Source organism: Bufo bufo, chromosome 1 (assembly GCF_905171765.1).
Source record: "Bufo bufo chromosome 1, aBufBuf1.1, whole genome shotgun sequence".
In the NCBI taxonomy this organism is placed as follows: Eukaryota; Metazoa; Chordata; class Amphibia; order Anura; family Bufonidae; genus Bufo; species Bufo bufo.
In genome coordinates, this window is record NC_053389.1 from 443,846,143 (window position 1) to 443,860,182 (window position 14,040).

Genomic DNA, 14,040 nt, shown 5'->3' on the forward strand with positions numbered 1-14,040 from the left:
AGGAACATCTATTACATGCCGCTGAAAATAGATGCTTTTTTCTTAAGCCAAAATATTTTGAGGCTGGGAGAGTTCTGGCAGGCTGCTGGCCAGGATTGTCCAGGCACAAGATGGTCCATCAAAAATTCTGTCCATCCAAAGAACTGATGGATCTTTGGTCACGACTCGAATATTCTGGAGGAATTGCACGCGTATTATAAAAATATATAAGTCCCCAAAAATATTGCTACTCGCTCGGATATTTACCCCACGGCTCTCGGCGAAGCGTGCGGACTACTTAGACCAACCTCTGTCATTGACGGAACTAGAAGTGACGCTTAAATCATTCCCGAATTAAAGAGCTCCCGGGCTAGATTGCTTACCAGCGCTCTATTACTACCACAGTTGGTATCAGTGTTTAATGACTCCCTTCAAAAAGGAGAACTACTTGCTTCTATGAAGGAGGCAATAATAGTGGTATTGCCAAAACACGGGAAAGACCCGACTCTCCCCTATTCGTATAGACCGATCTCTCTACTAACATCTGATGTTAAGATCCTGGCGAAGGTCCTGGCGAAGAGGTTGCAAGCAGTTATCTCGACCATTATACATAGTGATCAAGCTGGTTTTATGCCTGATAAATCTACCTCAATTAACCTTAGACGGTTATTTCTTAACATTCAGAGGCGGTCAGAATCAGCAGGGAGTCGGGCCATATTATCCCTTGATGCTGCTAAAGCCTTCGATAGTGTTGAGTGGCACTACCTATGGGAGGTATTAAGAGTCATGGGATTTGGGAATACCTTTATCTCTTGGGTTCAACTGTTATATTGCAGCCCCAAGGCTAGGATCAGAGCTAATGGTGGTACATCGGAAATCTTCGAGTTGGGTAGGGGTACACGTCAGGGATGCCTGCTATCCCCTCTTCTATTCGCCATTGCAGTTGAGCCACTTGCATGCCTACTTCGCTCATCCAATAGAATTGTTGGGTTCCTTATGGGAGCCAGAGTGGAACGTGTGTCCATATATGCGGACGACATGCTCATATACGTGGGAGATGTGGAAGGATCAATGGGCCCCATGTCTCTTATATGACTTTGGAGACCGGTCTGGGCTTCGTATAAACTGGGACAAGTCCATTCTGTTCCTGCTGGACCTGGCCCCCATTGGTCTATCCCTCCTGTCCACTCAGCTGCAGGTTACTCACAACTTCATTTATTTGGGAATCGTGGTTTCATCAAATATTGGGCACTACGTGGTCTGAAAAATATCAATGTGTGGTGCAAACTGCCAATGTCTGAAATAGGTAGAAGTAACCTCCTGAAAATGATACTTATGTATGTCCTACATAACTCCCCTGTTTGGATCCCACAACAGATTTTCTTTAGAATACAAAGGTCGTTTAGAAGCTTGATCTGGCGCCAAAAATGGGCCAGGATACTTTACAAAGAGGGAAAGATGCAGGGGGTCTCTCTATTCCTAATCCATGGCTATATTTTATTTCCTCGCAAATGCAGCAATTGAGGGGTTGGGGGAGGACTCCTGGGGACAACGCATCTGCGCAGCTGATAGCCCACATTATAGAAAATGAATCCCCTATAGCCTTACTACAGCATAGTGGTCTCTCTGGCAAGTTGGTGGGATATCCTACACTTAATATATAAGGTATGGTATAAGTGTCGTGACTTGCTGTCTATACAGGGCTTCACTCAGGTCACCCCTCTACGGAGGAATCCTCAGTTGCCTGAAATGTGTTCTCCCCTTAGGAACGGAAGGATGTGGTGTTCTTGTATCAGCTGCAAAGAGATGGTGTGCTCAAATCATTCGAACAATTCAGAGATGAGTTTGTTCTTCCTCATACGGCCTTTTATCAATTTTTGCAATTAAGACATGCATTCCAAGCTCAGGCAAGGTCTGTGTCGCTTACATGTACAGTAGTTCCATCATCGCAACAGATTCTCACATGCGGCTCCTCGAGTGGATTAATATCATCCATATACAGGAACCTGTTTGTGAAATCTGTGAAGCATGACCCCTTGTTGATCAAACAAAAATGGGAGGGGGAGGTTGGTTCTACTGACACCACAGTTATCAGTTTGCGAGGGCCACCGTATGTCCCAATTATTTCTTGTTCATCGTGTATACCGGACTCCATCCTTTCTGTTAAAGAACGGGGTTAGGAATGATGCTTCCTGCCCCAGATGTGAGGAGAGTCCTGCATCGCTGATGCACATGTTCTGGGAGCGTATGGAACTTCGGAATTTCTGGACAGGCGTGTTAACTTGTATTAAAGAGGCATATCACATTGTGGTCCCACCTGGTTCGAGGACATCTGTATTGAGAATGTTGGACATTACAAACTGTAACTCGCACCTGGGGGGGGGCAGCGTCTGCTCTTTCAGGCCAGGAAGTTGATTGCTAAATACTGGCGTAGACCCCAGCCCCCCTCCAGGGTTGAATTTTTGAAAAGAATGGACGAGATCCTTCGACTGGAAAAAGGAGTATATATTAAAAGGCAGTGTTTGGCCAGGTTTACAAAAATCTGGGACAAGTGGGTATCTTATAGGACCTCTGCGATACAACATGGCTTATGACTATCAAGGCTGTGTTAGGAGGAGTGGTTTCAGAGATACATGTGGTTTTGGAGTATGCATATACGAGACTGGGAAGGATAATTATGGTGGGTGGCCTAGAGTGGAGGAGTTAAGAGACTAGGTTATCATTGAAAGGGTAGGGGTTAAGCTCATACTTAGGGTGTCGGCTATATCTTCCTCAGTGCTCTGATACATTATACCTATGTACCCGTCTCATCGCTGGGGGGGGTTACTCAATAACATTCTGTGTTACATTTGAAAGGGTATATTTCTGTATCATGTGCTTTCATTATTGAAAATTGGATGTCAATTATGGAAAATGTCTTGATATCTTTCTGAATGTCCAATAGGATTGCATGTACTCATCCCTTTATCTTCTTTATGTGTTTCTCTTTTTTTTTCTGTAGATTGAAAACTTATTAATAAAAAATTATCTGAGTTAAAAAAAAAAAACTGAAAGTGTTGACCCCTTACATAGTGGTGTGAGGGAGGAGTTGTAGAGAGTGTTGAGGAGAAAGCAAATTAAACATCTTTTTCTCCACTTTATTCCCTGAGGAAAATGAACTGTCAGATGAAATGGAGTGTCGAAGTAAACTCCCCAATTAAAGTAACCTGTCTGAGCCAGAAAGAAGTGCAGCTTCTTAAAAAGATTAAAATAGACAAATCACCGGATCCAAATGGCATACATTCCTGTATCCGAAGAGAATTAAAGGGCTTGTCTCACTTCAGCAAACAACATTTACCATGTAGAGAAAGTTAATACAAGGCACTTCGTAATGTATTGTGATTGTCCATATTGTGTCCTTTGCTGGATGGATTAATTTTTCCTTCACATTATATAGTTCTCGTTTCCATGGTTACGACCACCCTGAACTCCATCAGTGGTGGTCGTGCTTATACATTATAGGAAAAAGCACTATCCTATGTGCACTCCCACCGTCCCAACAACCAAAGAGGCCGGCGCTTTGTTCTATATTGTGCAAGCATAACCACCAATAATGGATTGCAGAGTGGTCATAACATTGGAAACGAGCAGTGTATAATGTGATGAAAAAATGAATCCAGCCAGCAAAGGAGGCAATATGGATAATAACAATACATTAGTAAGTGCCTGGTATTAACTTCCTCTAGATAAATTATATTTGCTGAAGTGACACAACCCCTTTAAGTAATGTAATAGACAGACCCTTATTTCTGATAATAAAGGACTCTATAATGACAAGATTGGTGCTTAGCAAATGTGGTGTTGAGATTTAAAAAAGGGTGAAAAACAGGGCCAGCAAGTCTAACATCTGTTGTGGGTAAACAGTTTGAGTTTTCTAAGAGACGCTATTCTAAGGGAATCACAATGAAAATGAGCAAATAAGGCCTCCTGCACACGACCGTATGGCTTTTTCAGTGTTTTGCGGTCCGTTTTTCACGGATCCGTTGTTCCGTTTTTTGTTTCCGTTCCGTTTTTCCGTATGGCATATACAGTATACAGTAATTACATAGATAAAATTGGGCTGGGCATAACATTTTCAATAGATGGTTCCGCAAAAAACGGAACGGAAACGGAAGACATACGGATGCATTTCCGTATGTGTTCCGTTTTTTGCGGACCCATTGACTTGAATGGAGCCATGGAACGTGATTTGCGGGCAATAATAGGACATGTTCTATCTTTAAACGGAACGGAAAAACGGAAATGGAATGCATACGGAGTATACGGGGGGGGAAAAACGGTTGTGTGCAGGAGGCCTAATGTTGTATCAGCATGTCTTCATGAGTCATCAGTCCTGTCAAACTAATTTCATGTGTGTCTCTGTGTCTGGAGGAAAGAAGGTTTGTACACAAACATAGAAGAGGATTCTTTACGGTAAGAACAGTGAGACTATGGAACTCTCTGCCTGAGGAGGTGGTGATGGTGAGTTCACTAGAAGAGTTCAAGAGGGGCCTGGATGTGTTTCCAGAGTGTAAAAATGTTACAGGTTATAGTTACTAGAATTCTGGAGAAGGGTTGTTGATCCAGGGAGTCATTCCAATTGCCTGATTGGAGTCAGGAGGGAATTTTTTTCCCCCAAAATTAGGAAAATTGGCTTTCAACTTTGCAGGATAACAGGCTGAACTGGATGGACAAATGTCTTTTTTTCAGCCTTACAAACTATGTACGTAACTGATCCAGTGGAACCAGGACTATTTCCCTCAGATACAAACTTTAAATTGCCTTTTTCTAACAACTGTTGTAATACCTGAGACCTCTGAACAGGAGTTACCCTGAAGACTGAGGCGGGAGGGTAAAGACAAAACGAAATACTGTAACCTTTTCTTAAGATGCTTAAAATCCAAGTCATTTTTACAAAATATTTTAGTCTTCCCCCTACCCAATTTCTGGCATCATTGTTTAGAACTCGGAATTAATCAAGAATCCTCTACCCTGTTTCTGGGCTTTCCTTCTTTGTCTTTTTGGACTGGAAGAATCCTCCTTTCCTGTATTTACCAAAGAGAAACATGGTTTTCCTAAACTCATTAGGAAAGATTTCTTAAAATCACAGGCTGTAAGATATTTTCTAGATCTTGTCCAAATAACAGATCCATAGAAAATAAGACTGCACAACTTCAACTTAGAACTAACGTCTCCTCTCTTTTACCATAAGGTCCTTCTGGTTGTAATGGTAAGGGCTGCAATTCTAGCCGCCATTCTACACTCAGCTGTTGCCTCTTACAGAAGGTCCACAGTTTTTCAGAGAATTGGAAATTAATCTATTAACGTCTCATATAGAGTGTGCTCTTTTAACAAAGATTCTACAAACCGGATTCCAAAAAAGTTGGGACACTAAACAAATTGTGAATAAAAACTGAATGCAATGATGTGGAGATGGCAAATGTCAATATTTTATTTGTACTAGAACGTAGATGACAGATCAAACGTTTAATCCGAGTAAATGTATCATTTTCAAGGAAAAATACGTTGATTCCAATTTTCACGGTGTCAACAAATCCCCAAAAAGTTGGGACAAGTAGCAATAAGAGGCTGGAAAAAGTTAATTTGAGCATAACGAAGAGCTGGAAGACCAATTAACACTAATTAGGTCAATTGGCAACATGATTGGGTATAAAAAGAGCTTCTCAGAGTGGCAGTGTCTCTCAGAAGCCAAGATGGGTAGAGGATCACCAATTCGCACAATGTTGCACAGAAAGATAGTGGAGCAATATCAGAAAGGTGTTACCCAGCGAAAAATTGCAAAGACTTTGCATCTATCATCATCAACTGTGCATAACATCATCCGAAGATTCAGAGAATCTGGAACAATCTCTGTGCGTAAGGGTCAAGGCCATAAAACCATACTGAATACCCGTGATCTCCGGGCCCTTAAACGACACTGCACCACAAACAGGAATGCTACTGTAAAGGAAATCACAGAATGGGTTCAGGAATACTTCCAGAAACCATTGTCAGTGAACACAATCCACCGCGCCATCCGCCGTTGCCAGCTGAAACTCTACAGTGCAAAGAAGAAGCCATTTCTAAGCAAGATCCACAAGCTCAGGCGTTTTCACTGGGCCAGGGATCATTTAAAATGGAGTGTGGCAAAATGGAAATCTGGGACGCCATGTCATCCGGACCAAAGAGGACAAGGACAACCCAAGTTGTTATCAACGCTCAGTTCAGAAGCCTGCATCTCTGATGGTATGGGGTTGCATGAGTGCGTGTGGCATGGGCAGCTTGCATGTCTGGAAAGGCACCATCAATGTAGAAAAATATATTCAGGTTCTAGAACAACATATGCTCCCACCCAGACGTCATCTCTTTCAGGGAAGACCCTGCATTTTTCAACAAGATAATGCCAGACCACATTCTGCATCAATCACAACATCATGGCTGCGTAGGAGAAGGATCCGGGTACTGAAATGGCCAGTCTGCAGTCCAGATCTTTCACCTATAGAGAACATTTGGCGCATCATAAAGAGGAAGGTGCAACAAAGAAGGCCCAAGACGATTGAACAGTTAGAGGCCTGTATTAGACAAGAATGGGAGAGCATTCCTATTTCTAAACTTGAGAAACTGGTCTCCTTGGTCCCCAGACGTCTGTTGAGTGTTGTAAGAAGAAGGGGAGATGCCACACAGTGGTGAAAATGGCCTTGTCCCAACTTTTTGGGGATTTGTTGACACCATGAAATTCTGATTCAACATATTTTTCCCTTAAAATGGTACATTTTCTCAGTTTAAACTTTTGTTCAGTGATTTATGTTCTATTCTGAATAAAATATTAGAAGTTGGCACCTCCACATCATTGCATTCAGTTTTTATTCACGATTTGTATAGTGTCCCAACTTTTTTGGAATCCGGTTTGTAGTTGCATCAACCACCTTTTAAGAGATCTGCCAACTGAGGTGGATTTTAAATTTGGCTTAATATACGGTTGCATGCATATTGTTACTGAGAACAGTTGAAGATGAAATGACCTCCAAAAGGCATAAAGTTAAAGATGACACATTCTCTTTGTATTTTAAGCAACAACTATTATTTATTTTCATCTTTTACATTTTCAAAATAACAAAAAAGGAAAAGCAAAACTGTAGCCAGCCAAGAGTCTTTCAATTCTTGTTTGAGGGATTTTTATCCATTCCTCCTTGCAAAAGTCTTCCAGTTCTGTGAGATTCCTGGGCCATCTGGCATACACTGCTCGTTTGAGGTCTAGCCACATATTTTCAATTATGTTTAGATCAGGGGACTGTAAGGCCATGTTAAAACCTTCAGTTTGGGACTTTTGAGGTAGTCTATTGTGGTGTTGAGGATCATTATCCATTTGTAGAAGCCATCCTCTTTTCAATTTCACCCTTTTTTTTTTTACAGTTGGCGTTATGTTTTCTTCCAGAATTTGCTGGAATTTCAGTGAATCCATTCTTCCCTTTACCCATGAAATGTCCCCCGTGCCACAGGCTGGAACACAATGCCAAATCATATTTGTGCAGGTGTCACTGAACATTGTACCACAAGTGCAGATTCTGCTAAATCTTCCTGAAAGTCTTTTGCAGTCAAGCGGGGGATCTGATTCGCTTTCTAGCAATCCTACAAGCAGCTGCCTCTGAAATTTTTCTTAGTTTTCCAGACCCTTTCTTGACCTCCACTGTTCTTGGCTACTTTCATACTCGCATTTTGGCTTTCCATTTGTGAGATCCGTCATGGGATCTCACAAGCGGTCTAAAACGGATCAGTTTTGCCCTAATGCATTCTGAATAGAAAAGGAACCGCTCAGAATGCATCAGTTTGCCTCCGATCAGTCTCCATTCCACTCTGGAGGTGGACACCAAAACACTGCCTGCAGCGTTTTGCTGTCCGCTTGACGAAACTGAGCCAAACGGATCCGTCCTGGCACACAATGTAAGTCAATGGAGACGGATCCGTTTTCTTTGGCACAATAGAAAACGGATCCGTCTCCCATTGACTTTTAATGGAGTTCATGACGGATCCATCTTGGCTATGTTACAGATAATACAAATGGATCCATTCATGACAGATGCATGCGGTTGTATTATTGTAACTGATCCGTTTTTGCAGATCCATGATGGATCCGCCCAAAACGCGAGTGTGAAAGTAGCCTTAACTGTCATTTCTTAATTACATTTTAACTGGGGAAATGGCAACCTGAAACTACCACAAAAGGCACAAGCTGAAGGTTTTACCATGGACCTCACAGTCCCCTGATCTGAACATCATTGAAAATTTGTGTATAGACCTCAAAAGAGCAGTGCGTGCTACACGGCCCAGGAATCTCCCAGAACTGGAAGACTTCTGCAAGGAACAATGGATAAAAATCACTCAAACAAGAATTTAAAGACTTTTGGCTGGCTACAGAAAGTGATTACAAGCTGTGACACTTGCCAAAGGGGGTGCTACTAGGCACTAATCATGCAGGGTGAGCAAAGTTTTACTTAAAGGGAATCTGTGACCTGGTTTGAGCATATTAAGGTGTTACTACTGCCATGTACAATAAAATACCTTATTTCTAGCTGTAGTCTTCATTTTAAGTTTCATGGTTTCATCAGCGATAAAATCCACTTTATATGTTATGCAAATGAGTGTCCAAGGTGCCCAGAGAGGCGTTATTATCCTAATCTGGATACCCAGGAACTCCCCCATACAGTGCCCAGCCCGCCTTCCTTTTGAGCCCAAGCACGCCTCTTCCAGCATAAGTAACTGCCCACACCGAACTCTTTGCCACCGTCCCTCTCCGCTATGTGAAATCTCACGCAGGCACAGTACCGCATAACATATAAAGTGGATTTTATCACTAATGAAACCATGAAACTTAAAATGAAGACTACAGCTGGAAATAAGGTATTTTATTGTACATGGCAGTAGGAACACCTTAATATGCTCAAACCAGGTGACAGAAGGTACCTTTAAGGGTACTTTCACACTAGCGTTAGAAGAATCCAGCAGGCAGTTCAGTTTCCGGAACTGCCTGCTGGATCCGGAAATCCGTATGCAAACGGTGATCATTTGTTTCCGGATCCGTCTGACAAATGCATTGAAATACCGGATCCGTCTCTCCGGTGTCATCCGGGAAAACAGATCTGGTAATAATTTTTTTAACATTTTTAAAGGTCTGCGCATGTGCAGACCGGTAAACCGGATCCGTCAATGCGGCAATTTCCTGAACACTTGATACCGGATCCGGCATTAATACATTTCAATGGAAATTAATGCCGGATTCGGCATTCCAGGAAGTGTTTGGCCATAGCAATTTTGGCCATAGAAAATACCTGTATTTTCTCCGACCAAATACCATAAAAGGGACGGAACGGAAGACATCCTGATGCATACTGAAGGGATTGCTTTTCATTCAGAATGCATTAGGACAAAACTGAAGCTTTTTTTTTTTCCGGTACTGAGCCCCTATGACGGATCTCAATACAGGAAAACTTTAACGCTAGTGTGAAAGTACCCTAAGGCCCTTTTCCTTATTTTGAAAATGTAAAAGATAAAAGTAAAGAATTGTTTTGGCTAAAAATAAAAAAGGAAATGTGTCCTCTTTAACTTTATGCCTTTTGGAGATCATTTCATCTTCCACTTGCTTAACTGTTCACATTAAGTGTAATTGTGACCAGGGGTTACAAAAAAAATTAATAAAAATAAAAGCATTCATAAAGATAGAAAAGGAAAAAAAATAAAAATAAGTTTAATTCCTAAATACTCCATTAACCCTTCCCTGGCCCATTTCCCATGGGTGGTAAAAAGAAAATAAATAAAACAATACAGAAAAAAAAAACCATTTTCCCTTTCTACCTTAATTTAGTTCACTTAATAAATAGCAAATCAAATCAATTTGTTCCACATCTTATCAAACCTTTGGATATTACCAGTTAATTTTGTTTTGGCATTTTCAAAATATATGTTAGTTTTGTGGTTCAGGTTATGCAGCTTGGGCTAAATAAATTTGGCTTAAATAAAGTAGACACAGCTACCCAAGACCTTTTGAGGTGTGTCTACTTCTTCAATCATCACATCCTACAAAGATCCCATAGAGAAGCACATTAGTGTTTTTAACTAAATTTGGAAGAGATACATCTACTTTAGGGCAATCTACCAAAACGGATTCATCCTCCTCATTAAATGGGTTTTCCGGGATTTAAATATTGATGACCTCTCCTCTATGGCAGAGGGCATCAATGGCTTCATTTGAGTACTTGCTGACAATATTATACCGTTATCTACTGCCTGATGTGAGATTTACAGCGAGGCTCTAAATATCCTTACATGTCATGCTATGGATGAAGAAACATGTATAGGAAATGCCATTTATACCACTTGGGACAACCTCAGTCCATATGGTCTATATGAGAGTCACAGACTGTTCTTCTGCTAAGGGCCTCGAGCAGAAAGCGCCTCATGTTCTGGAGGTGGAGGCTCAACGTGGCCATGTATTACATAGGCACCCATGGTCTTCAATAGGTGCAAGAGTCAAATGGTGGACTCCCAGAAATCAACTCTTCTTCAGGGAGCTTCCTCAAGAAAACAGGGTAGATTAGTTTGACAACCTATTTTATATATTAAACCATTTATGTGTACATTCCAGACAGTATCAACACGTACAACCACATGGCGCGGTCGGGCGACGCGGCCATACTGTGGTCAAGTGCCGTGCAGCGAGTTCTCATTAAACTAATTAGGACTGCACTGTTTAGTTGGTCTGCATTGTTAATGCCTATGCGGCACCCACAATAATGTGCAACTATTAACAATGTAAAAGTGCAGTCCTTTGTTTATTTATTACAGCCGTATGGTACCCAACCGTGGTGTATGGTCATACCCTCAAGGCTCTCTCAGATGAGCAATTAGACTCATTAGTGCTCCAGCCAGTAAACATGGACTACACATGGAGTCTGTTGACTGTCCTATTTTCTCACTGACCCAGTCACCTGAACAGTGTCGGACTGGGGTGCCTAGGACCCACCAGTAAAATTTATATTGGGGGACCTCCATACGGATACATTCATATATTACCTGCTCACACCGCAGCTAGATGCTACCAGATGATTGAGTATGGGGGTCCCTGCATAGAGAAGGTAGGTCCTGGGGAAAAGAGGACCCTGGCTAGATTCCCTCTATAGCTAGAAGTCATCTCAGCTCTGATCGGGTCTATAAAAATAAACTGGGGAGTTTTCCTTAATAATCTATCAGGTTTTTTATATGAACATAGGCTGGTTGAGGAGCTGTACATTGAATATATGTATGTAGTGCAGTACGTCTACTGTGTGATGGGCTACTTGTGCAGGGGGTGGGAGACTAGGGGCTCACCTAGCTCAGGGGCCCACCGGGGGATTCACCTGTACCCATGTGGGCCAGTCCGAGCCTGCAATCGAATAAGTGAGTCTTCCAGGAAAATGGCTGTAAGGTTCTCTGCACAGACTTATGTTCCATGCAGAAAAGTGCTCATATGAATTGGTCTATTGATTATAATGGGGCAGTGCTCAGTACAGGTGCTATCCATTCGACACACAGACATCATCCTGGCATAACAGTCACCTCTGTCCTGTCAGTCAGCAGGCATTTCCAGTGACTAAAGGCGGTATTACACTGGCCGACCATCAGCCAGGTCATCGGTAACGAGCGTTCGTTGTAATATAGGAAAGCATAGTCTGCTATGCTTTCCTATACAGAAGGTTATAAAGGTATACAATATATTCTTTTCACACTATTCACAGGCGTTTCATTCAGTCCCATTGGCACAGGTGTATAAAATCCAGCACCTAGCCATGCAGTCTGCCTTTAGAAACATTTGTGACAGCTTGGCTTATTCTAAAGAGCTCTCTGAATTCCAGCGTGGTACTGGAATAGGATGTCACCACTGTAACAAGTCTTTGTGAAATGTCTTCCCTCCTAGATATTCCACGATTAACCGTGAGTGATATTATTACAGAGTGGAAGCATGTAGGTCTATAAACGCATGGTTGGGCGAGTGGTGTAGAAGAACCTGATCATAGAGCCCTCAACCCCATCCAACACCTTTGGGATGAACTAGAATGGAGACTGCAAGGCAGGCCATCTCATCTAACATCAGTGTCTTCTGGATGAATTCCCCCAGACACCCTCCAAAATCTTACAGAAAGCCGTCCCAGAAGAATGGAAACTGATTTAGCTGCAATGAGTGGACCAACTCCATATTAATGCCTATGGATGGGGGTCATGGAAGCTCCTGTAGGTGTAACGTGCAGGTGTCCTAATACTTGTGCCCATATGATGTTTTGTGTTTTTCAAATTAGAAAAATTTGGCACAGTAGCCCTATACAGTGGCATATGTGACTGCCTTGGTATACCTTGGTGAAAACTACCAAAGCCTAACTTGAAGCCCCCTTGCGGAGCTGTATCAATGTGCCGCTTCCTATACTATCCACAGGATAGCTGATATATGAATATATGAGCACTGGGATTCTAGCGTCCACCCCTCTACCAATCACAATAATGGGGGGTCACAAATTCCCCTGTGTGAATGGAGCTGTAGCGCTCATGCTTGACCACGGCTCCATTCACTTCTATGGGACTGTCAGAGACAAATGGGCATCACTACAAACAGTGAATGGAGAAGTGGTCTCACATGGCACTCAGGGACCTCCCTACTCATGATCGGTGGGGTACCCTCTGATCATAATGTGACAAAAGTAAAAAAAAAAGGGTTTTCCCATGAACATGTCACTGCACCTTCAGCACTTTCCCTGGACAGCATCCCTCCTGGATGGAGCAGATGTAGGGTGTGGAGGGGACACATCTAAAGTGGCTTCACTATGGGGTTGGCACCCTCTTTAAAGTGGTCGGTAGATGTCCTAGTGGTATGTCATGACCTCTCAGTGGGGCTACACCATACTCACCAAAGGGTGAGGTCCCCTGGTGAATATGGGGCAGGATGATGAGCCTTCACACCTGGTGCTAGTGGAAAGACAGAGACATGGCATTGTCTGATGACACCACACCTGTCAGGGAGCCCAGGGCATTATGGCAATTCTCCAGTCCACTCAGTATAGCTGAACCAGAACAGGAGGCTGGGACACTGGGCAGGTGCGGCAGCTTTGGAATGTCAGGAAGGTGACCCTGGCATTCTTAGGGTACACAGGGCACGACCCCCATTCAGCTGCTGTGTCACTCTGCCCTCGCCATGAGCACACGCACACAGGTCCCGCTCCGCTCACCGTTGATGCGCCTCCTCGCCTCGTTGTAGTGTGCGTTCAGATACCTCTTCATGTCCCCGTCCTCCGGGCCGCCCGCACTACAAGCCGAGAGGTAGCGCAGCCAGGCAGGCTTCCCCCCTAGAGGAGACCCGGGGCTCCCCGCCACCCGTCTGCCGGGGGCCAGGCTCAGCTGCCAGCAGCCTCTAAGGAAAGCCCGAGCAGGAGCCATGGCTGGGACTGCGTGTGAGAGGCGAGTGGCGCCTTTATATAGGAGGCCGGTCACTTCCTGGTGACATCACCGCCATGGAGGGCGGCCCCGGGGAAGCCTAATTACCAAATGTCATGTATTTTTAACTGCGGCTTCTTTTCTGTGAACATGCGGTTTTACCTCCGTTTTAGTGTTGAGGTACATTTTTAACCCAAATTTCCAGCATAAACATGAAAGAGTAAGTTAGTAAGAGCAGCACGTCACACATGAGGCATGCTGGAGAAATTCCATATACCATCAGAGTCTGTAAGCCCTTCATCAGGCTGAGGTTATATTCAGTGGATATTGGCAACATATTTCTGCGCAGATCCCGTTATTTTCAATGGGAGTTTGTGCCGCTGTTCACACAGTCGGGGCATATTTACATGTGGTTTTCCAAACTGCGCCAACAATTGCAGGCGCCGAGGGATATATGAAGGCGGCAGGGACTGCGGAGAGGGTTAGGTGTTAAGGGGTTAATAGCTTTATCCCAATGGCAGCTAGGTAGATGGTACAGCCCGCAGGGGTGTTTTCGTTATGGCAGGAGTGCCAAAAGGCAAGGTTATTGTT

At 43.3% G+C, this 14,040-nt stretch overlaps 1 protein-coding gene across 2 annotated transcripts in view; it reads right to left on the minus strand.

Annotated features, from left to right (window-relative positions):
• NT5DC3 (5'-nucleotidase domain containing 3) overlaps positions 1-13,465 on the minus strand; it is a 72,591-nt gene extending 59,126 nt beyond the window's left edge. For both annotated transcript variants that reach the window (XM_040407860.1, XM_040407869.1), the window contains exon 1: positions 13,245-13,465. In XM_040407860.1, coding sequence (XP_040263794.1) covers positions 13,245-13,452 — 208 coding nt within the window. In that variant the 5' untranslated portion in view covers positions 13,453-13,465. The remainder of the gene's footprint in view (positions 1-13,244) is intronic.
• Positions 13,466-14,040: the final 575 nt, after the last annotated feature.